Genomic DNA, 25,667 nt, shown 5'->3' on the forward strand with positions numbered 1-25,667 from the left:
CGTATCCATCCGCTAGACCCATGGCTAGACCCAGTGCACCTCAGTTTTAGCGTCGACTGGTTATAGCCAGCAGTTAGTAAGGTAAGGCCATTGACTGTAAATATTAATTCATTAATTAATATAAGTATAGTTAATATTAACAGTCTATGGGTAAGACCTAAGACATGAACGAGTCGTATAAGAGCCAACGAGTCACGGTTTTAAGCATTTCCTCTATAACGTTATAGTCAACAAACTGCGTATTGACCTTGTTAATGATGAATTCAAATATTGACTGATTTCTTTACCAGATATGATATTTTTGCTTAACGTTACTAAAATTATAGGCTCAGTAATGTTAGTAAGTGGAATAGGTTTAGTTTACAGTTCCACAGATGAGTCGGTAGGCTGAGCTAACTCTTGTGTTTTTAATACATAACATAACATATTGCGCTATTAGCTAGCTAGCTTACTTAAGTTATGAGTGAGTTAACGGCAGGTGCTCAAGCTTGTTGAGATCTGATTAACTCTTGTGTTGTCCTTCGGGTCCCGGTGACCCGAAGGACAACACAAGGGATTGTGTTGTCATAACAAGGGTTATGATATGCAGCCTGTTAACACCAGCTATTGTGTGCAAGTTCATCTTGTTACACTGGTGTAGCTACCCAGCAAACATTTGGACGTTTAAAGACCGTTGAAAAGACGTCCGTCCGAGACGTCCTGTCATGGTTGAAAAATAGTTCCAAAATGAAAGTTGAACCGACGTTTTTGACGTCACTTGGCCGTGAATTCCACGTCTTTTCTGCGCGTCCCTGGACGTCAGAATTAGTCTTCTTCTGGATGTTTATAAGGTGTGTTTTATAAGCCTGCATATAAAATAATCATACACCCATTGTGTTAAATCGTGAACGACGATCTTGACGTTTACACATCTAAACTTGACAAAGGTTCTAAAAAGGTCCAAAATCGGTCCAGTCATACCTGAACGTCTATAACACGTTATAATCACGTGTAGATCAAACAACACTTTACTTATACATTTAAGTTCTTATTAATATAATTAATTGCATCTGAATATAGGGTTAAGGTTTGTTGCATGTAATTATGCATAATTTATAGTTATTACAGTAACTACATGTAACAAGGACACTGTAAAATAAAGTGTTCTTATTTTCATTTTAGTAGTTCATTACAAATGATCATAAAGATAACGGGATGAACTAAAAAGCCACAAAATTCCAAATCACATTTACTAATCTTACGGTTTATACAATACAGATTCACCCGCGAACAGGAAAAGCGTGTTCATTACAAAACAAATTCAGTTTTAGCTCAATTCCGTTAATTTAGTTCAGTTCAATAACACTGTCACAAATATCTCCCTTTGTGCAGCATCTTTTTGCAACATCGTTTACACCAGAAAAGTTATTTGTTATAACCACACCCCCAGCTCTTCCTGGAGCATGTTTCATGTGTTCCGCCATAGCCGCATCAATTTCTGATTCAGTTGAATTTGGGCTCCACCTCTTCACAGCATCTGAGGAAAGAATATAACAATAATAATAATAAACAAAACAAACAGTAGGAAAAAAATTACATTGAATTATTTTCAAAATGTTTTTATGGTCCTATAACTAAATTAAAAAAATAAATAAAACAAGATTTTGCACCCGTTTCATGAATGAAAAGTTAGAAAAAGCTATATATATATATATATATATATATATATATATATATATATATATATACATATATATATAACCCTAACCCATTCTATGAAAAAAATGTAGGATTACTTCACCTTAGAAAAAATAACCAAATAAGGTAAAAAAAAATCACGATTAACAGTACAGTGCAGCGTAGCAATTGCATGCAATGCTAAAACATACACTTTCACACCTTTGACTGTAACATTAAACATACTTTATACTATGGTATACCGTTGTATAAGTTCAAAGTAACTTTCAGCCTACTAACGTTTGCTAGCTAGCTAATTTTAGCCAAACTCAGTACATTTCAGTTGACAATGTGGGCATCATTTCTTTCGGTTCATTCATGTCAAACAAGTAAAACTCAAGCACGTTAATCTAATAATACAAAATGTACTTACCCAACAGTAGATTTTTAATAATATTATCGATACAACTCAATTCCTCCTCTCCTCGTGGTTGTTCAACGTTCAAGTTACTGGTTCCGGAGTCTATGGGGAGAACGCATTAACATCTCGCGAGATAATCTATCCTATCGCGGGATTTTGTAATATCGCGAAATCTTTTGCTACTACATCTTGGCAGCAGTTTCCCTGTCAATGGCAATTACATTTTATATATGTCAATGATTACATCCAACTCCAACAAAAATGGTGACCGGATATATTTATGTTTTACATGTATGCATACATTCATTTAAAAAACAAAAAACAAAGAATACATCAGGTACAACAGGTTGAAATAATGGCTAAAATGCAGTGGCTTTGCAATCACTTAACCACCCTGGGCACTGTGTAATTATAATTTATTTAAACAACATAAAGTAAATGTACTTTGTATACAAATTGTGTTTCTTTTTCTGTTTTGCTTGACTAGACGTGTAAAGGACGTCAGTGGACGTCTTCACAACCTTTTAAAAACTTGGCGAATTCAATTAATTATTGCAGTATTAACCATGCAAGGGTTTAGCGCAGCTTTATCACAATTGATTTCATAGAGGGGCATGATGGACTATAAATGCACGTGTAAAGGACATCACTTAGTGGACGTCCACTTACAACTGATTCACAACATGGTATATGTTGAAGTACACGTAGCTAAAAGTAAAAATAAAAATTATACATGCAACTCCACAGAACTGTTGACATGTAAAAATGTATCTGAATGCATTTTTAGGAAATGTTCTGTGTAACATCTTTTTACCGATTTATGCCGTCCTACCGCGACTATTTTTGGCCAGGGACACAACGTTGCTGTCGGACCAATGTTTGCTGGGTAACGTTAAAAGTCAAAGTCCACTAACTGTAATATTGTTGCAGAAAATGGCCAATCAGTGAAAGCACAATTGATGCAATGTTTATTACCGTGTTGTCTCTCGTCTTTGAGTGACAACTCCTCCGTCACAGTTAAATGATTTATTTATATACTGTATAATAAAGAATATAAGACACACAAAATGTATTTGGTTGCACTTTGCAGAGAGAAAGACTGAAAAAGAAAAACATTCCTAACCTAAACTATAGGCCTATATTATATTTTATTGGATTGATTATTGTTATTTATTTATTTATTTTTATATTTCATACATTAAAATAAATGATTATTATTAGTAGTAGTAAATATTAGTATTATTAGGCTGCTGTGCTTTGTATACCAACACAGCCTTCAGCAGCTTCTAATAACACAAAACTATAAAAAAAAATAAAAGAAGAAGAAGTAGTGTAGTTTTGGTTCAATATGTGCTTGAACTCTTCTTCACTGTCATTTGGTTTCTGACCTAAAGCACTTTGTTTGTGTTTGTGTCCCCTAAATGTTTAATACACATCCAGTCATGTGAAAGAGAGAAAGAGCTTACGCACATTTTAACAACTAGGTGATGGCTAGCTAACCGTGCTTGCATAGGCCAATGTGAACTGTGATGTGATTGCGTAGCTTAGACAAAATAAAACTACTTGGTTGAATACAGTGTTTCCTCTATGTTGATTTGACCGTGGTGGCCCCCCACGGCAACATTTCTGCCCCCCACGGTATCAGAAACAGGGCTGCATTGTTAGAGAGCATGTCGGAGAGTAGTGCGGACACACAAGGATAACTAGCCAGTTGAGATGGTGTGTGTACGTCCTTGACAAATGTAAGTCGTATAACTTCTGTTGTCAGTTCATTTAAGCCTGGTCTTGTATCAGTCTATAGGTCTTGCAAATTTAAATTAACTGGTGATTTTCGTTGTTTGTATTCTTCACCTGCTAGATAAATTGCACGTGGCTGTTGATTCGATATAATAGCGATTGCTCACGTTTGTATTTGAGGTGCATTATTTACATGCTGAAGTAGTGACACTGCATTAAGATAATGTAATTAATAGTGGGTTTATTGTTATTTGCTACAGAATGCTTAGCCTGTATGTCAAGATCAAAGTTGACCTATATATATGCCCCCACTGCTAAAAAAAAAATCCTGAAGGAAACACTGGAATATCTATACAGTCACAAATCGTTGAATGTAACCGACAAAAACTGTGTGATGTGCATTCTTTTTAGAAAACAATTTGTTTTAGAATTGTCTCATGATACATTGTCTCTAGAAGTGTATTATTTAGTATTTAGTTTTTGTTACAGAAGGAAAAGAAAAATGCAATACTCAATACTATCAAGTACTTCTAGAATCGCAACAAATGAAAATCGCAATACAAATGGAATCAGCACCCACGTATCGTGAAAGAATCAAATGTCTTTCTGTTTCCTATCGGCTGTCATTGCACAGATACCGATCCAGTCTAACTATAGTAACTATAGTCAGTAGTCTTTAATGATAATCCCAGAAAGCGTGGCAGAAAGACAAACACCACAAACTAGGCAACCATTTCCTGACCACTATGCAGAGTTCCCCCCAGTGTATAACCAAGCCTGGTGGCCCACAGTAATATGCACCCCTACCCGTAATCAACAGGGGCGTCATTACATCGACCAGCGTAGCGCGCGCAAAGAAACCGAACCCCGTCAAAAAGCCCAATATTCGTCCGAGTCCTGGATTTGGTGCGTCCCTGATTCTGTTTTCACAGAAACTTTTGGGCTCTACGTTAATGCTGCCATCAGTCCGTGACTGGCCCCAGCCTGGGCCCTTGTCGAACAAAAAAGACACCACCAGGCTGAACAAGTTTTCTGGGGGAAACCCTGCTATAAGTTTTGCTTTCCTGTGCTTTCTCGTTGGCATTGTCAGCACTTCCTTTGCTTGTGGAAATAGAGTCGGAGTCAAGGTTGAAATCACTGATTCACTAGGCTCAACAGCCTGTCAGACAGCTTTTCCTTTCTGCATTTTATTTCTATACATCCTAAATTCCATAAATATTAATGTGACTGGTAATGTAAATAGTGATAAAAGAACAATGTCAGGTTTTGGAAATAAATGATTTTGTGTGTGTGTGTGTGTGTGTGTGTGTGTGTGTGTGTGTGTGTGTGTGTGTGTGTGTGTGTGTGTGTGTGTGTGTGTGTGTGTGCGCGCGCTGATGTTTAGGTGAAGCATGCTGACTGCTGTCAGAGCCGCCAGACGTTCCCTCAGATTTTTCCGGAGTATCTTTAACTCCTCCGTGGACTCAGGTAAAACACAAACACGCTACATTTATATACTATTTCCCTCCGTATGTGTTTTTCTGTTATTATCAGGGACAGTAACCGACAATAACAATTCTGGCCAATTAATACCATCAGTAAAGCAGTTAAAAACATTATTCAAAAACTTTTTGTTAAGTAATAAATAATAATCTCTTTTTTTCTGCTAAGTTCATTGTTGTTGCCCATAAGCTGTATTTGGTATTAACATCAGGAGTTATTGGCTCATTAGATGCTGTCTGTCAACCAATCACAATGCAAGATCAGACGCAACCGTGGTATAATGGAACTACAATGTGTAGGAATGGCTTAATGGTTAAAAGTAACATTTTGGTGGGGTGGCCTCTAGCTCACCCAGTAAGAGCGTGAACCCCATGTTGGCTGAGTCCTGCAACGGCGCAGGTTTGAATCCGACCTGCTACCCTATGCTGCGTGTCATCCCCCGTCTCTCTCCCCCTTTCATGTCTATCCACTGTCACTATATAATAAAGGGAAAAAGCACCTACTAGCACGATATCGATATAATATCGATATATGCCCAGCCCTACAGCTTATGTGTCAAACGGTAAATTGAATCAACAACCCTATTGATGACAAATCAAGTGTGTGGGTGAGTTGATTTAATGATTCCAACAAGTTGGATTGTGTAACATGTGCCCCATAAGCTGTAAAATAGCAAATATAGAAATAAAGGTAATAACATTTAAGTAAAAAAAAAACATTCTGCAGTGAATGGCATGTCTAAGAGCGCCAAGACAACAAACACAGTTGCTCCTGTACCTTTAGAACTGTAGGAATGTTGGAGCATATTTAATAGTTCTGTACATGAGGTAGTCAAAAACGGCTGAATGTTTTTTTCTGCACATTTTCTTTTGTCTCTGATCTCGACAGATATCTCGGTTGATTGTTCTCCCCTTACCCCTCCCTGCTAGCGTAGCTCCGCCCTCCTACGTACTTCCGCTCAATTTTCATTTTCCTTCAGTACTCCGTCTGGGTTTGCGGTATATTCTTGGGTTTTCTCCGGCCAAATCTTTGGCGGTCCAATCAGCAAACAGAGGGAGTGGCTGAGAACGATGACGTTAAGGTCGTGCGCTAGTTTGAGTGGCGGCGGAGACAGAAGCCATTCGGTCTGAATATCCAGAAGTTGAAGCCCGAGCAAGAACAATCTTTGCTGAGTTGTGTTGGCGGCCGTGATGTTGTGGCCCTCCTCCCCACAGGGTTCTGGAAAAGTTTAATTTTCCAGCTCGTGCCGTTAGTAGTGAAAGAGTTGGCTAAGGCTAACGCTAACGATGCTAAGCCGACGTCACGACAAAATGTTAGCAATTGGTTCTGGCAGATCCAGAGTGGCTCTGGGCAGATCCAATTGTTTTACACTATAACAGAGTACCCGCCTTCAAGGAAGTTAACACTTGTCAATGGAGAGTGGCCAGACTCTGTGTACTAATGAAATGTACCAGAGTCTGGTAGGACCAGGCTATGTTCACAGAACAAACATTTTATTACTAGGGCTGTCAATCAATTAACATTTTATTTAATTAAGTTAATCACAGTCATGGGTTGTGATTAATCACGGTTATTTGCAAATTTAAAATACTAGGATTGACTTGTAAACATGCAGTGTTGAAATAAATGTTACCTGGAGGTTTTTAGATCACGTTCATTTTCTCATAAACAATGTAAGGTGGCTGACAGTTGTAGCGCTTCATGGTCATGGGGATCAATAGTCATTTATGTTCATTATTAAGTCCACAAAGTAATTTTTTCTTAAAACACGTAGAGAAATCTGCCAGTGCAGTGTGATTATTTAACCTGTTTCTACTTGTTTCACGAGAATCTTTAAATAACTACAAATTAAATTTACGAGAGTCTGGTAGGACCAGGCTACCTCCCTGCCCCCTCTTCACCTAGAATAACTCTTTTCAAAGATTAACCACATGCATAACTTCTTCACTTGAACATTAACCCTGGAGTAGACCAGTCTTTGATGGGCAGAGTTTGGCTAAATTACAACATGTCATCTATCTTCCCCCACTGCAGTCACCAGTTTCTGTAGCTTGCGTAGCTGCCACTGCCTTTTTATTGACTGTGTCTATGGCTCTCCTTTGACCCAGAGGCAAGAACCTGAGAGAAACCAATTCGTCCATAGAATAGAAGAAGGTAGTTGCAGTAGAAGTATTTAACAAAAGCGTGTGTTCTGTAATGGAGCAGTCAAATGATTTAAATTTGTTGAGTCCTGCTGAGTTGAGGCTGTTGATCAGGCAGGACGATCCCAGAATAAGCACCACGACTGGATTAGCTAACGGTAAGAACCAGTGTATCACCTATAGTGCTCCATGTGACACTGAAACCATGCATTTGGAATTATTTGGAATTTTCTGCCAGAAGGGCGTCTGTCAATCAACACATTAACATAAGACTGACTATTTGATGAGTGGGATCATGGGAGTTGTTGTCTTCAACCGCTATTGTCGATGAAAATCACGCTGACATGAGTCAGGCCGTGTTCACTGACTAGTTATTCTGTTAAAGTGTTATTCACGTTATGTTAACCCTGATGTTGTCTTCGTGACCTGTTTTTCAAAGTTTTTTTTATCAGAAATGTGGGATTCTTTTTACCAAATTGCCAAAAAATAACTTGGACACATGCATGTATGGAAGCCATACAGCATTCTTCGTTGGTAAAAGTAATGATTACTTCCATAGAATTTTGGGCGTTTTATTCAATTTTATAGCATTTGAAAAAAAGAAATCTCTTTCTCCTGACTAAAACTTTGACATGAACTGTGATTCACTCAACATCTTCTGATCTTAACTATATACTTTTTTAAACTCAAATATGTGATATAATGTCATTTAAATTAGGATTATTGACCATGAATAAAACAAAAGTGATGACAAAAATGCGGGGAAAAAGCACCAAAAAAAAGGTAGGTTTCAATTTTGACCCGGAGGGACAACAAGTCCATGGTCGATGGGAAGACACCACGAGGGTTGAGTAACAGTGCAGAGACTTCAAACACTTCAGTGATAACCTGACCGTTACACTGGGCTTCATGATCAATCATAACAGAACCTGCATCAATGTGTACAAAAAATACTTCACCCTCAAAATGACTGAATGTAGAAAACGTTGTTATTGTTGCATGCCTCCACAGAGTTCAACAAAATAATGTTGGAAATGATTTTATTTCGTTTGTTTTAAATTTAACAAGCAATGTGTTGTATTTTAGCAGAACACTGAAAGCAGCAGAAATGCAGAACTGAGCACACTTTAACATCTGTTTATCACAAATAATATCGGTATCGCGATATTCAACAAAGTTATTACATATTGCATTTTTTCCTCATGTCGTGCAGCCCCGAATCATACTCATAACACAGTTAAATAAATAAAGAACTGAATTTACCATGTTTCCTTTTAATTGATTTCAGTTTTATTATAGTGCATAGGTGGCACTCCCACCCGTTATCTATTAACAAATAACGAAATCCTGTTTAACCAACTAATCTACTGGTCTGGAGCCAATCATGTTCTCCGTTTTGTTTCCGGTATGTGTCTGTGTCAGGATACCAGCAGGCTAATGTCGTCGTCCTACCCAATCATCTGGCCAATGACTTTGAAGCGTTCTGTCGCAATAATCCTGCCCCCCTGCCACTCCTTTATCGCAGCAAATCAGGAGAGACTGCCTGTCCACCTCTCGCTAGACATGCTGACATAAGGTAGAACACGTGTATTTCCTTTATTCGTTAACATTTTGTATCTGTATTTCTCTTCTTCTTGCTCCAATTCGACAATAATTGATGGAATGGCTCACCCCTGTATGAACAAATGTCAGCAGATTTCACATTAACTCTAGCTGATGGTTGTGACTCTCTTAGGGCTGGGTACCGAATGTCGATACTTTTATGGTATGGAAAAAATACTCCAGTCCTATGAGTATCGAAAAATTATTTATTTTTCGGTGCCAAATTTTGGTTCCAAAAGCGTCTCATCGCATAAGCGCAAGCTTATCTGTCCTCTCTGCATAGTGACACAGAGCAGAGCTCCGGCCGAGACACACACATGGAGAGGTGCGGACGGAGTAAACTGTTTTGATTAACAATTAAGGTGGAAAATAAAAGCTTTGTGTTTAATGTATTTTTGTTGATGTTGAAATGGATTTTAAAACATATGGTATCGAAAAAAGTATCGTTAGGAACCGGCATCGAAACTGAGGTATCGAAATTGGCCCCGGATCGAAAGAATTTGAACGATACCCAGCCCTAGACTCTCTGTGTTACTGCAGCTCTCTTTAACATGTGTCTGCTAACGTTTTTGAATTTTACCATAATGTCTTCAGCAGAACCCTTACTCAAAACATGTTTTGGATAGAGATAAACTAATCAAATGTAAAATATTTTACACACGCCATTCAGAAAGTGTGTATTTTGTTAAGGCATTGTAGAATCCCTCACATTGATCCGTAACACTTTATTAAGTACACTTTACAAATGTTAACATGGCAAATGACAAATGTGTGTGTTTGTGTCTTTCTGTTTCTTCAGGACAGATATTTCTCAGTACTACGTGTATGAGGAGGGTTGCCTGGTGAATAGAGTCTCCAGTCTGCAGAGTTACTGCACTCACCCAAGGTATTTTAACAAAGACAAACAGTCCCTCCAGGATTTTGGGGCCTTTTTTTCAGATTAATGCGGCCCAAAATGCCTGATTTTACGGGAGCTTTTGTAAATAATTGCAATAAAAGTTTTTTATGTCTTTTGTATTTTTGATGCAATGAAGGTGCGAGAGACAGTGTGACAAGTTGCTATTTTATTTTGGTATAGTTCTTTAAAAATAAAAAGGAAACTTGTTTTGGGGAGAATAAAACTACTCTGGGCTGAGTTGTCCTAGTAACCTTACCAAAAAGGCTCAGGATGCTGCAAATGTTGGTATAATATGTAAATGGCTGGTGGATTTAAGAAAAAAACTAATCATTTATTGAATGAATCATAAATGTGTGTCAGTGGCTTGTTGATCTTTACTTTGTTAGTTAATTTCCTAACCTGGCCTGGGACACAAATTCATTCGGTTTGTTAAAGTAGCATTACTTATCGGACTTTAACTTGTCATTGCACTTACAATAACAAGCGTAGCTGTCCTCAATTTAGGTCATCGTTTACGTCTCATCTCTGTTTTTTCCTGCGTCCACTGTGTGTGTTTGTGTGTGTATGCGTGTGTCAGTCGCGGGGGGAACTAAGCAGTAGCCCCGCCCGCTACAGAGAGCCGACAGGATTAAAACAGCAGCAGCTTTCAGCAACTTTAGAGTGATAAAACTTTACAGCGTACATTGATGTTAAAATGTCATGTGATTGGTTCAATTCACATGCATTTTTGCGATCACGAAATCCTGGAGGGACTGACTAAAAGCAGTTTGAGTTCAAACATGCAGAGGAAACTGACGTGGAGAGTTTAATCAGGATTACTCAACAGAAAATGTTGGAATATGTTGGTTCATAGCTTTCTCTTCTATTTATAACTGGGGCTCTGGTATACTTGGGGAATACTCAGCTAACTGACAGCAGCAAATAATATCATGTCTAGTCATAACTGGGTCCAAGTCCTTTTGGTTGCCTCTGAGGATAGATTGATATTCTCCATGATATGGGAGATTGCGGGGAGGGTATGGATGGTTTGTTAGACTCTCCACTCTCTCACTTTTCCTTTTGTAATTATGCTCCCAGGATTGCATCAGAGCAGCAGGCTGAACATCATGGCCCATGGGCAGACATAGTATGTTTCTATCTGGGCTGCAGTTTTGGCTTTGAAGGCCGACTGAAGGAAGCTGGAGTCCCTGTCAGAAACGTGGAGCAGGGCACAAATGTCAGCATGTATAGGGTATGTACAAATATCTTAAAATATGCATATGCATGAGGTGAATACAGGTAACAAATGTCTTTGTTTTGTGGCTATGTTTAAAAATTGTGTATTCCGGTGACATTTGCGCGCGAAAGCTTGAGTGATGCATTTTATGTTTTAATCCTCCATGTAGTTCTTAATTTGATGGGATAAGCACTACTGGCAACTGCGTGGAGGAGGGATTGGGTGTTGCACGATCACTGAAGGCTTGCGTCATGTGGATGCACCGACAGTGTTGTTGTCATAACTACATTATTTAAACATTGTGGAAAAAAATGTATACAAATGGTATAAAAACTATCAGGGCATGCAGTTTTTCTTAAAGATAAGTTGAAAGTGTGTGTGTGTGTGTGTGTGTGTGTGTGTGTGTGTGTGTGTGTGTGTGTGTGTGCGTGCGTGTGCGTGGGTGCATGTGCGTGCATGTGTCCAGACTGCAGTTCCCTGTATCCCTGCAGGAGTGTTCAGCTGCCCTCTTGTGACCACTATGCGTCCTATTCCAGCTGGCATGCTGAATGCAGCAGTGGAGGTTACTTACCTCAATCCGCTAGCACATGGAGCTCCTGTACACATAGGAGACCCAGGTACACACACACACACACTCATACAGACACACACACGCTTTACACAGGCCATTAACCTTAATTTATCGCTTGTGTGTGTAGCTCTCCTAGGCATACAGGACCTGTCCAAACCAGACTATGGGGAGCGAGTAGAGCTGCAGCCTGGGGATGTCACCGTGTTCTGGGCCTGTGGAGTGACTGCTATAGAAGCAATACTCAGCAGCAGTGAGGAATATGATTGGCTAAAGGACCGTCCACACCAAGAAGGATAACTGCAATGATAATTTTAAATATATAGATTTAAAAATAGTTATAATATGTTGCCTGGAAAAGACAGCCCTGTCGGCGTCCCCTGGGACAGCCTGTAGACCTTTTTTTTTTGGTTCATAAAATGTACCCAAATACACAAATATGTAGGATAATACCACAGACATTCCTATAATCTTACGTTTGCCGTATTTATGTATTATAATCACCTGGAGCATGCAATGCATGGTTGGCGCCACTGTTTACAGAACGTTATCGTCCAGCAGTGTGGATGCCAACATAATTAGTTATAGTTATGATTGTAGTAATCCTTCTTAGTGTAGACCCCTTGATGCTCTATTTGCTCCATAACCTTCTCATAGTTTCTAAGAAGTGATCATGCATTCAGACTTCATGTTCTGTCTCCCTCTAGAGCCTTCATTGGCATTCAGTCACGCACCAGGCTGTATGTTCCTGACTGACATCCCAGACTCCTCCACTTCTTCCCTCATACCTCCACCCTCTGAGGGCGTAGACTCTCCCTCCACGGATCACAATCCTGAACTGATTCCCCTCTGCTTCCTGATATCCTACAATCCCTTGTTGTACAGTTTGGCATCTCAGAGGGCCGTGGCAAAGATCAGACAGCTGGAGACGATTATTGGAGAGGACCCAGGTAAACATGCGTAGAGCAAGGGCATCGAATTTTGTAGAAATGGTACTAGGGGACAAATACAATTTTCATCGGCTCTACAAAGGTAACTCCCTGGATGAGAAATAGTTTCTATTGGTGTTTGTTTGCTTTGTTCGCGTCTCCCTAACATAAAGCGACGTGATTGCATTTTGGATGAATCAGAAACAGCGCAGTGCACTAAGTTGAGTCAGAGGAGAGCGCTCGAGGCTAGAGCACGAGACAATCCAGGCTGTCGTGTCGCAGGTGCTTTGCCTTCAGTTAAGTTAACATTTATGTGGACAATAAGCCACACAATGCCTGATCGGAAGTGATTTTTTAGTTAGTGTTGGTTTTCCACCTCGAATGCAAAGCAGCATACAGCCGCTTCCCTAAACTTTGTCTCATCCGGAGAGAGTGTCCCAAACGGAGTTCTGTATCTGTCAGACGGTCTGATAAAAACCATATCAGCAGAGCAATGACATAAATAACAGCGGACTGTAGGGCGGATGGGTTTTTTTCTTGAAATATTACAACTTTATTCTCCAAATCTCAGAGTAACTTAAATGGTGAAATATGATATTGTCTCCTATTGATCGCAGGCCCCTAAATTTAATCAAATTGAAATCGTATCGTGGCAGACTTTGTAAATGGTAAATGGACTGCATTTATAAAGCTCCTTTCAGCTTTACCAGACAAATCGCTTTTCAATTTGCCTCTGATTCATCCATTCACACACATTCCATTAATCACATCCATACACCGATGGTAGCGCTGGCCTGCCCATCAGGAGCAACTTGGGGTTCAGTGTCTTGCTTAAGGACACTTCGTGCGGACAGGAAGAGCCGGGGATCGAACCGCCGACCTTTGAATAAAGGACGACCACTCTACCTCCATATGCTTTGTGGTATCAGCAAATATGCATAAAGAAAATCTGCATGTGCTCAGTAGTGTGCATCTAATGTGAAAAATAACTGAAGTGAACTGATTTAGTTTGGTGGTATCCAGCTGTTCCCCAGCCTAAAAGGGTGACAGACAACTCTCTGACAGCCTGAGCAGAGTTGTAGAGATGATGGAAAGTCACTGAGTGCTGTGCTACTACTTGATGTTGGTACTAGGTCAGGTTTGCTGGAGGTGAATGTGAGTTTGTCCCTTTCTCTCACCAGGTCAACGAGGAATCAGAGCTTTATTTGTTCAGGATGAACTTCTGCGCTCCTGTCTGGCACTCTCCCACGCATTCTCTGTTGCCATAACAACTGGCTTTCCCACACACTACATGCACAGGTACCTATGCTTCTCACACTACTTTTACAAGTATTTATTTTAATAGCCTGCAGTGTCACTTACACTGCTGAAACACTATGGTACGTAGGGAATTATTCAGTTTGTGACTTGTTTGGTGGCACGGTTCTGTTTTGTATCACGCCCATGGAGCATAACTTCTTTTAACTCTTGAGAAAGAAAAATGAGAATGGGGAGATCAGATGCAGCACCTCATTGGGAACCATGCAGAACTGGATCTCACAGGTGACTGGCTGAGGAGTGTGCAGCAGGCAATTAGCAGTGAGTCTGACATGTCTTGACAGCTCAAACTGCACCATCCAGAGGTGGAAACACGCAGCGTTAATGGTCAGCGATTCTGGAGAATATGTGAACTCAGTGCTCAAACAAATACACCTGTAATGTGCCAGATTTTCCATCTCTCTCGCTCCTACTGCTTTTCTCTTTATGCTGTACATACCATGGCTTTACCCCTGTCTTGTGCACGAGCAGGAGCTGTTGCTTTCTGTGTGTTTACAGTGTGGGGGGGGGGTTTAGGTAGTGGTGCGTGAGAAGATATTTCCTGGCATGGAAAAAATGTGTTATGGAATTGCTGACTGCCCCTTTTAAGTGTTTCATCAGGTTGATTGTTAGTGTTTCCCCTTTAGTCCCCCTGATGAGACTGATGGCCCACCTGGAGCCGTTGCCATGGCAACCATGCTGCTGTCGCTAGGGAAACAGGTGACATTGGTGACGGACAGGAGAGCCCTGGAGATGAACCAGGCCATCATTAATGAAGCTGTGAGGACAGGTGGGACAGACATCTACCTGCCACCAGACTCTCATAAAACCACCAAATAATGCCATTATTCTTCATCAATAAACAGTATCTTCTTGGTTTAATAATTCTGTGATACTACCCTCAGGTGTGCTAAAAACTGCAATCCCATTGGTCACGTTTGAAGACAGCGGCCCCGACTCTGCACTACAGTTCTTGTGTCACCATGGAGACCCCAGCAAGCCCAGGTTAGCTGACCTGCTGTGTCTTTGCAGTGAGGATGAGGACACATAAAGGACCTTTTAGCCCTATTATGATAAACTATTTTACATCACGACAGCCTTTCTAGACTACTCTGGATTGGTTCAATTTCTGTCCTTGGTATAGATACTTGTTAGCCTAGTAATGCCAGAGTAATTTGCAAATGCTTATTAGTCTCAAACTTCTCAATTGATTTTCGATTTCCAAGGGGAATCGGTGGTGCAAACCAAAAAAGTGCCTCGGAATGCAGTTCAATAGAGCTGGAAAGATTAATCGATTAGTTGTCACTTACTAAATTATTCGCCAACTATCTATGACAGTAAACATAATATCTTTAAGTTGTCCTATATGTTGTCAAAAGTAAGGCAATAGGAGAAGACATACAGTTTGATCTAAGTTTTGTGAGCTTGGTAAGTTACTTTTAATTTAGTTACATGTAATTACATTCAAGCATAGCGCTCCTCTGTCAGTAATTGTCTTAAAACATACCCCATGTGAGTTAATGGTTGGGATTGGCCCGTCCAGGTTCTGGCCGGCTGAATGGGAGGGGGGGGCAGACGTATCTGCCACAGCAAATGAAACATGAGCACCGTTGATTTGTCTAGTTCCCAGGCTAGATATTTGTTAGTGATGACACTGGACTTTGATGTCTTGCCATATGGTGAGTCCTTCAGCTTCAAGAGCGTGAAAGTGATGTACTTGTAATTTGTAATACCAGGTACGACCACCTTGTGGCGATAGAGCGCAGTGGACGTGCTGGAGATGGAAATTACTACAACATGAGAGGAATAAACATCAAACATCTGGTGGATCCCATTGATAACCTGTTTATTGCTGCCAAGGATTTACCAGGAATTACCACTACAGGTAGGTAACACTTTATACTACCTTTTTATTACTCTAATTTCGGGATTCAATTTGTAAGCAATAATGGAATGTTAATGATGTATGTAGCCTCTGTAGCCCACTCCTCATCTCTGCTTGAATCTCGGCCAGAAGCTCCAGGCTACATTAGCTGCTAGTAGAATAACACACTCAAATCTCTGTCTACGGTGGAGTTGCGTTGTGGGTGGTCTCGCCGTGCCAGACCGACCTCCTCAGCTCTGTGACAGCGCTGGAATATTGTCAGGCTACACCCCCTATGTATTGTGAGATCGGGGAACGGTCTGGCTTGTGGTTTGTGTTTCTTAAAACATCATGGACAGCACTTGTTAAATGTGACTGCGATCTGCCGCCACATCAAGACCTGCCCTAGGAAGCAGCTCGATTGGTTGGGGTTAGGATAGCCAATTGGTCAGGGGATAGGACCTGTACAAATGGGGTTATGCGTAAGCATCATGGACACCTGGCCAATAAATGCTATGGAAGAGCGGGTCTTGTTGTGGCCATAGTGGGATTTGTAATATCGTCAGGCTGTCTTTTCACTGAACGTTTGCTGGAAGATGAAAAATACAAATTATGGATTAAACGGGGACAAACCCTACGAGTTGCCTCTTGTAAAGTCTGCAAAAAAGACATGCAGCTTTTCACAGTGGGCGAGTCTGCGCTCTCGAGTCACGTGAAGTTTCAAGTAAGCCAACTGAAGTAGCCTGCTGTACACGTTAGCGCCAGTTATCTCCTATTTGTTTATGCTAGTAACTTCTAGCTAGGAATTCGCAGGCTAGCTAAGTGACTGAGAGTACTTGGTGTGATAATGTAATGTTAGTATTGCATGTCCATGGTACGTTCATTTGTGGAATATGCAGTGAACATAGCCAAAGTTACATCATAGTAACTGTAACATTAACTACCCGCTGTTTCTGTTTGTGTAATCTTTCTTTTATTCATCCAGTTCTCGGCAAACAAACATTTTAAACAGAGGAACAATGGCGTCTCTAGGCTCTGGTAAAAAACCATCAGCCCTCGAAGGTGTCTACCTCCTGCTGTACATACCTGATCATACCCCCTAACCCTGATCATATAGGGGTATATGTAGACTTCACCTGGTGGCTAAGGCAAACAAAAGCACTAGCAGATACTTAAAATAACCGAAATAAAAATACTAATGATATAAACAAGCTTGCATAGCTGCATGATTCAAGCAAAACAGAAATGAAATAACGTTGTTGGCCTTGGTGTTTCTTCTGCACTTGATATGAAATGATAGGTTTGAGGACAGAACATAACTAAACCTTATTTTGGATGTACTTTAAGATAAATTAAAATAAAAACAACCGTGAACCTTTTCAAATGTTTTCATATCTCTTCACCATCCTCTTAATTTCTCTGTATAGCTCATCAGATGTTCCTCTCTCTGACCCTGTAGGAATCGGTGATGGGGGTAATGAGTTGGGGATGGGTAAACTGAAGGAAAAGGTGACGACTCTGATGCCCAGCGGGGGTCTCATAGCCTGTGTTGTACCTGCTGACTATGCCATCACTGCTGGTATGGACTCACAATTATTATACTAGCTGTACAAAGTGAACACAGCACAGAAATGCTTTTAACACACATGTTACAACTCTAACATTAAATACAGTATATTAAACATAAACACTAAACACACTAGAGAGAAGTGAAACTGTCCTCTCCACAACCTATGTGTATGTATTCTGAGCCCATGCCATATATCAAAAGGGGTTAATAAGTTCCACAGTGGAGTAACTATGTTATCTGTATATGCTTATCTGCTATGACATGTCCCAACATCCAATATTATTTTTCCTTCAACATTTCAGTTATCTTGGCTAAAAATGTTGAATTAACAGCTGTTATCTTTTGGCCACTATGCTAAATTTTCGTCTCTTGAAAACATTTCATGCTTTTTATTCCAGTCATTTCAAAAATATAAAAAAAATTACAGGTTACTACATCTTGTCATTCATGGCCGTGATCATCACTCATTAAGAACCATCAATTGGGCTTTGAGAAAGCCGTAAAATACCTCTTATAGTTTTCCTTTTCAGGATTTGCCAATGTCTTTTGTTTATCTGCTTTCTCCCACTCTCACCACCGCCCCTCCCTCCTGCAGGGGTGTCTAACTGGGGAGGATATGCCGTGGCCTGTGGGCTCTACCTGCTCCACACCTGCTCCTCCCACCAGCGATACAGAAAGAAAGGACTGGGTTTGGAAAACACAATCCCCCAAGAACAGCTCCAGGACTGGACTGCTAACCTGCCATCTGTGGACAAGGTGTGTGACACACACACACACACATACACACAAACACACACTTCCATTCCACTTTCTGAATATTCTTGAAGATTCTCTCTTTTTGGGATTTCCATCTGCTTTTTCACATACTCTTAATTATCAGTTTTCTGGGTTTATAAGATGTAAATCATGGGTTAACGTCCTTTATTTACATGATATAACTTTTATCAACCACAAACACTCTCCGGATGCGTAACGATTCCTGTTATCCATATATCTTCCCTCTGTCTGTCAGTTTGAGATTGGATTATTAACATTATGAAAGTTTTCAATAGCATACCAGTGTATACTGTATACGAATGTCCCTGATCCGCGTGTTTACAAGACACCACAAATTAATAAAATAAAAAAAACAAACAGAATACATTGCATACATTTCCAAACAATACAACAAAAAGTAAAATAAAGGAAATCAGTTTCACACAAGTTGTATAATCAGATTTTCAAGCCTAAACAAAATTCAGGTGTATCATATATGGTTGAAAAGACAAAGACTAAATACATAATACATACATAATGCGGTCTGTTCTTTGCTGTTGAAATATAATGTATTAAAGGTGCACTATAAGTTCCTGCATGGTTTCAGCGCAATTTCGTTTTTGTATCAAATCGTAGGCATCTCTCCTTGATCCGCTAGCTGCCTGCCCCCTGAACACACCGTGAAAAAGCCCGGTCTCGGGAGACAACACAGGGGTCATAAACGTCAAACAAACACAGGCTGTGCACAAAAATAAAACAAACCACTCCAGCCAATCACCGACAAGATGGTTGGGGGAGGGGGTGGGGGTTAGTGACAGTTAGTCAGTTAGTCATGACAGTTACGGAAACATGGGGGGAGGGGCGAGCTTGCTCTGTTTTGTTTGGTAATTACTTGGAACGTCAACAGAAGTGACGTCATGCAGAAACTCATAGTGCACCTTTAACTTCAAAAACATTATCACCAACTCTACAGAGGGTTTTAGCCTCTTTTAGCTCATTCTTTTGGTCCTCATTGCCAGCAGCAGCAGGCAGCCGTTTTGAGTGAAAAAGCTCCTGTGGGCGCCTGGGTAGCTCACCTGGTAGAGCGGGCGCCCACATGCAGAGGCTCAGTCCTCGACGCAGAGGCTCAGGGTTGGAGTCCGACCTGCGGCCATTTGCTGCATGTCTTCCCCCCTCTCTCTCTCTCTCTCTCTCTCTCTCTCTCTCTCTCTCTCTCTCTCCCCCCTTTTTCTATCTACAGCTGTCCTGTGTATTAAAGGCTAAAATGCCCAAAATATATCTTTAAAAAATAAAAAAAGCTCCTGCGAACCCACCGTCCATTACAAGTTCCGCAATTTTTGTAAGTTCCCGCAATTTCATTGCATAAAATTGCATAAATATCCCGCATATTCCATCGCATTTTTTAAGAAAACGTGCCGCATAATCAAGGATTTTTGTCTCAGATGGCAAGGCACACAACTCTGAATGAATGCTAATGTAATGCTCTGTTTCTGCTGGATGTGTAAACAGTCAACTGTGTTTATAATGTGTTATACTATGTAAATGTTATGTTTTCAACTTGTTCCTGCTGCCCCCATGTGGCCAAAACAAATCAGCTTCCACTTATAGAAGCAAATAAAAAATAAACAAAAAAATGTACTGTATACCTACGGTACATCTTTAGGAGGACTGTCATGTTCACACTCTGTCTCTCTCTGTCTCTTTCTCCTCCAGGAAGAGTCTATCCTCTCCACTCTGGTGCGTTTTGGGATAAGAAGTGGGAAAACTGGTCACCTGGCCATGGAGGTGGATGGTTTGACCTTTCACCCCACGCACTCTGACGTCATCACCAGACTACTGGAAGTCACACTAGGCTCCACCACTCCAAAGCTTTGACCACCTCATCAGCTTGTATTCTCAGCCATCTATGGTATCTCATCTATCTGTGAGATTGAGCATTAACATAGCCTTGATACAAATAGCTGCAAATGCTCGTTGACACTAGAACCGCCATTGCCCACGCCGTTTAACGTTGTGGTTCAAAAAAATTTGAATTATTCCATGGTTATTGCTAACAGTTGTTTCCTTCCTGCACTGCCTTTTTCTAAATACCTTTTCTGCACATTCCCATATTGTTATAATGATAGAATTTTTTTTAGAAGACTCTCCTCCGCAGAGGAGAATTGACACATTTGCATCATGGCTGTACAGCACATTTGAGACAATGAATGGGACATAGAAACTGAATATGTATGCAAATATTCTCTCACATGCACTTAGTAATCACTTATAATCACACTAACCTATGTAGGCCTACAATATTCATCTTTCATACGTGTAAAATATCAGAAATGAAATTAATCCCACGTTCTGTCTTGCCATCTATGGCAGGTAGACTGTTGAACTGAAAGATGCACTGCTCATGGGGGAGATGAAGAGACAACTGTAAATGCTGAGGGGACTTTTTGATTTTCTTTCATTAGACATAGTGTGATCATTTAATCATTTGCACTGTGATTCTATTTTATTTACCATTTAGTTTAAATCAAAATGCTGAAGTTGATGAGAAATGTTTCAGCATTTGTTTCATGCCTTTTAGGTTTTACGCTGCAGGTTATATGCTGCTTACAACTCAAAACAGATAGAATCAAATAGATGTTTTTCATCAGAAAGGATTTATTTGCGAGAGTTGCGAGAGACGCGTTGAATGGCCCATCAATGTTCGTTGTACAAAAGCATACAGATAATCTAGGGTGTCGGGTTTAGGTGGATGTAGTACCCCACAAAGAGCCCGGCGGTGCTAGTGTTAAGCCCAGGGCCCCGAAGGAAACACACTGGAGCATGCACAGACTGAATCAGTGAAGTTCTGTTTCCTCTCTATTCAGATTTCCAAAAGAAAGTGAGAAAGTAAAAAAAGAGAGAATGAAAGGTTGGCTGTGTGTGTGTGTGTGTGTGTGTGTGTGTGTGTGTGTGTGTGTGTGTGTGTGTGTGTGTGTGTGTTTGTGAGCGTGTGTGTGTGTGTGTGTGTGTGTGTGTGTGTGTGTGTGTGTGTGTGTGTGTTTGTGTGTGTGTGTGTGTGTGTGCGTGTGTGTGTGTGTGTGTGTGTGTGTGTGTGTGTGTGTGTGTGTGAGCGTGTGTGGCTTTCAGCCCTACCGGTGACGAAGCAAAGTAATCTCAAGTAAAAGCAGCTCTCTTTGCTCTCTCTGTCTGGCTCTTTACTACCTCAGTCATGAATACATGTAGAGCTCTGACACTATTTTGAGGCCTTTAAGAACTTCTTTTTTTTTTTTTAAATACACTTTGTAATGGTATAAAAGAGCAATTGTATTGACAGTAACAAGAAGGTGATTTGTAAAAGAACTGCGATGTTATCGATCTTTAGCACGGAACCAAGCACGTGTGTTGTTGTATGTTTTGTCCCTTAAATGAGCCGTTACTATGAACACACTGGGCCCTATCTTACACCCGCCGCAGCGGGCTCCAGACTATCTTTTTTTACTAGGAGCACAGTGGCCCCCAACTGAAAATTTTAGGGCCGCAACCAGAAAATTTAGGGCCACACACCGTAAATCAACATTTCTACTAATTTCCACTGTATTACTAATACATACTTTGATAATAGATGCAGAAATTACAATGTTCTGTTTCAAATTCAGTGTCACTTTTGAAGATGCAACATAAAAGGTCAACTGACAGCCCCATAGCTGTCATGACAGTAAAAAAAAAATTATATTTTATAATTATAAAAGTATATTATTTTTTCGCCTGTTTTATTTTCATTATGACATTTTTTAATTGCTCTTTAATGTTTCATGTAAAGCACTTTGAATTGCCTTGTTGCTGAAAGGTGCTGTAGAAATAAAGGTGCCTTGCCTTTCAACCTTCGTCTCCGAGGAAGTGTAACGTCAACAGCACCGTGACCGCTTTCGGCTCGCCATTAAGTCGTCTGCGTAAAGTTATGAAAAACTCCACACTTGAAACCACTTTATCGGCATTTCCGTGACTCACTGTGACTTCAACAGAACTGCAGACCCGAAGTAGTTAGCATCGTCTGCAGCTCTGCGCTCGTGTGTGCGCGGTTTGTGTCAGAGCTCTGCTCTCTGTCAATTTTCAGAGAGGACAGATAACCTCTCAGGTACAGAAATTTCAACGTTTAACGTGTAAAAAAGGGGGTACACTGGTCACGCGTGCGACTGAATATTACAGCCAGTCGCACATGTGCGACCAGTAAGTTTGCCCCCTTTTTTTCTCTCAAATTTTGGTCGCAAAATGTGACCATTTGGTCGCAGACTGGAGCCCTGAAATAGCAAATACACCTGCGCCTATCTTTGAAAGAATGGGAGATGATTGGTTTATTGCATGTTACGCCCAAAACACACCTATGAATTAATGAAAACTCTAAGTACAACCATTTTGAACCATGCGCCTGGCACATGGACCCTTTTTTCTGCTGTCAAACTAGCAAAAGTGGATTTGGACACGCCCTAAACACACCTGTGCCATGCGCTTCACACTGTGTGCTTAGATCGTTAAAATAGGGCCCAGTGAGTTTCTCCTGAATACATTCCAAACACATCTTAACGATATTAAGGCATTTTTTAGATGCACTAACGATGTGGAGGTCCTTTGCGATGCAGAGATAGAAGAATTGAACGCATTCCACAGACGGCTTAACAAGTTGGATCCCAACTTGAACTTTACATTATTATGTGACCTTGATTTTAAGATTAGGATTATTATGCCGAAGACAGTCGGGAGGCGAGCGAAAAAAAACAAGAAAAGCCTTCAGTGCTATTTATTGCTCTTCTTCCATTGAAGAAACACACTCCAGTTCTCATATAGCTAATGCTTTTACCTCTTTAGGAACCGCCACTGTTGTTCTGAACGAACAGTCCCCCAGCACACACCTAAACCGCGCCAGTAGGTACCAGTGTATATATATAAATGCAATATTTGAAGCCTGACAAGATGTATTTTCGTGTAATCTTGTGATCGCGCAACTCTCGTGGGATTTCTTGACAGCAAACTTTACACTCCCAAAAAAAGCAACTGCAGTATCTGTCAAAAACTATGATGATATTAGTAAAAAATACTCGAAGTTACAGAGATGATGTTCCTTTTTCTGAAATAATGTTTGTGATGGAGCTTACATAATGATTTGCTTCTCAACACCACTCTGGTGTGTTTATGTAGTCAGACATTCATTAACTGTTGAACATTGTTAAATATTGAAGGAATTGAAGCTTTGATTTAAATGTTACTGTCAGGAAAAAAAACTGTTTTAGATATTATAATGTAAATTAAATAAAATGGGATGCCACTACTATCTGAAGTCTGTCTAATAAATGTTATTCTTTAGTGGGTTTATTCTTAGTTGAGGTATGGTGTTCTCTTGTGCAACTTTTATAGCAGTTAAGCTGGATTCTGGGGACTGGGAGAGATGCATGGCAGGTTAACAAGGGGGATGTATTTTGTTCATTTTGTTAACAAGGGGTATGGTGTCCCCCCTGATATCGCCTTCTGAATTTACTAAAAGCTGAGAAAGAGACACAGCAGGGAGGACGCAGATGTAAACAGCTGAGGTTGGTTTCCCAGATGTAGTTTGAAGAGCCGCTTTCTTAAAATACCATCAAATCTGTCTAGTGACGGTATTTCTCGACTGTGGGTGTACAACTACAGTTCACAGTAAATAATTTGATTCTGGTTGAGAGGCTAAACGGTCTTGTGTGTGTGTGTATATATAATTAGTGTTTGGTCAGAGAAGCTGGAGTGAAAACCAAGCAGCCACTTTTTTAGACATTTCATTCAACCACTGTCTTTATGTTCTTATTCTTATTCTTACACAGGCTAGCCGTGGGCTGACTGTACCAGGAGACAATCAATCAATAACCTTATTTCAACTATGAGGTTGCCCTCGTTTACAGTGGCGACGAGCAAGAGACGCTGGGTATCATCTATCCATCACAGCACCATAACACAAACTGGTTTGTGCCCTGTGGTTTCCACTCCATTTAAATTTGGCCCACAAAACAGCATTTGCCTTTTTTTATGTCAACTTCAATCGACAGCTTACCAAAGAAGAAAATGAGGAACAATAGCACAGCAAAGGATGACTGATGAACATGTTTGTTTTCTTATGGCTCCTCAAGTTATTGTCAAGTTGTGATGCATTATCAAATCCAACATGCTGGCAAGGACATATGATGTTCATGGTATAATATAAGTATTCATGAAGGTGTGCTTGAAAACATGTTTCATCTTTGTCATCTTTTGTAAATGTTTCCATCCACACATGGTTTCTTTCCCCTCCCAGACATTGAATTGAATGCGCGTGCTTACAAAACAAAAGAAGCCTAAATGTTCAGACATAATTAAGCCTGCACAGACCTGAGGTTTCAGCTACATTACAAACTTAAATGTGCAAGCTTAGAAAACTAAGATGACAAAAATACATTTCTAATATTTCATTTTCAAGCACTTCATGTATGAATGTGACAGTATGTAAGAAAACACATGTTCAAGAAATGTGTTTTCTTGAACAACTAAATTAATTAACTATTTAATGCACTATTGTATCTTGAAATTGTGCTAGTTTGCTTACTTTGATCATGACTCTTGTTTACTTGTGTTACACTATGCTTAAGAATTACATTAAGTTAACCCCTCAAGAAACATGTAGGTTGGTTCCTCTTTGTGGTCCAATGCCACTTCTCTGTCAGGTTGCCTAACGATGTCTTGAAAATGACTGTGAGGGCATGAACTTTTTATCTTCTTGGAGAAAGATGAGCAATTTGATGTGTCATCATCTTGTGATTACCATAATGATATTGTTCAACAACAGTTACATAGACACGCTTTAATGCCTCATACGTAAAGAGGCTATCGCTCACATTCACACGTTTGCTGATTATTATTCAATCATTCTAATTTGAAATAAATAGTGTGTGTGGAATAAACTATCATAATGTGTGAACTCCACACACAGTTCAGATGATTTTAGGGCCGCATAATTAATCGCAGTTGTATTGAAATCACAATATCGACTGGTGCAAAATCCAAATCACAGTGGGGGGTGCAATATTTGTTCAAGGCAATATATGTGTCAAGCCATTCTGAATGAAATATTGTAGTGCTGCAGAGACGTCCTGGCCTACAAACGGTATCCACCAGACTAAAGAAAAAATGTTTTTGTTTGGTAAAGATCCTCGCAAAAATCACACTATCACACATCATTTTCATATTTTTCAACGAAAATGATAATAATGATACAAAAATGATCATTCCCTCCAATATCGTGAATCAGTCAAAAATAATCGCAATTAGATATTTTCCTCCTACCGTACAGCCCTAGGTGTTTCCATTTCCCTTTGGGACGTCTTATCGATTGTTGATCACTTAAATAACTGTTACTGATTTTAAAGTGCTCATATTATGCTTTTTGGCTTGTTGTATATCTTTTTTGTGAACGTTATAGGTTTAAGTGAAAAAGCCCAAAGTCCACCCCAAAGGGACTTACCATCTCCAACAGAAAACACTGTTCACCAACTGCTCC

The 25,667-nt window shown here is 40.1% G+C and overlaps 1 protein-coding gene across 2 annotated transcripts; it reads left to right on the forward strand.

The window, feature by feature from the left end:
- On the forward strand, nt 1-24,496 carry dglucy (D-glutamate cyclase). Of its 2 annotated transcripts, XM_028566175.1 has the most exons (16): nt 1-81; nt 5,199-5,281; nt 8,860-9,013; nt 9,839-9,925; nt 11,015-11,168; nt 11,620-11,770; nt 11,852-11,974; nt 12,429-12,671; nt 13,832-13,949; nt 14,594-14,736; nt 14,852-14,951; nt 15,683-15,831; nt 17,270-17,389; nt 17,976-18,136; nt 19,850-20,045; nt 23,962-24,496. In XM_028566175.1, exons 2-15 carry the CDS (start codon nt 5,206-5,208, stop codon nt 20,009-20,011), a joined length of 1,941 nt encoding a protein of 646 aa, XP_028421976.1. In that variant the 5' UTR covers nt 1-81; nt 5,199-5,205; the 3' UTR covers nt 20,012-20,045; nt 23,962-24,496. The 2 variants fall into 2 exon arrangements, with proteins under 2 accessions (XP_028421976.1, XP_028421975.1); XM_028566174.1 differs by lacking the exon at nt 23,962-24,496 and having other exon boundaries at nt 19,850-21,083.
- Nucleotides 24,497-25,667: the final 1,171 nt, after the last annotated feature.

Source organism: Perca flavescens, chromosome 20 (assembly GCF_004354835.1).
Source record: "Perca flavescens isolate YP-PL-M2 chromosome 20, PFLA_1.0, whole genome shotgun sequence".
NCBI lineage: Eukaryota > Metazoa > Chordata > Actinopteri > Perciformes > Percidae > Perca > Perca flavescens.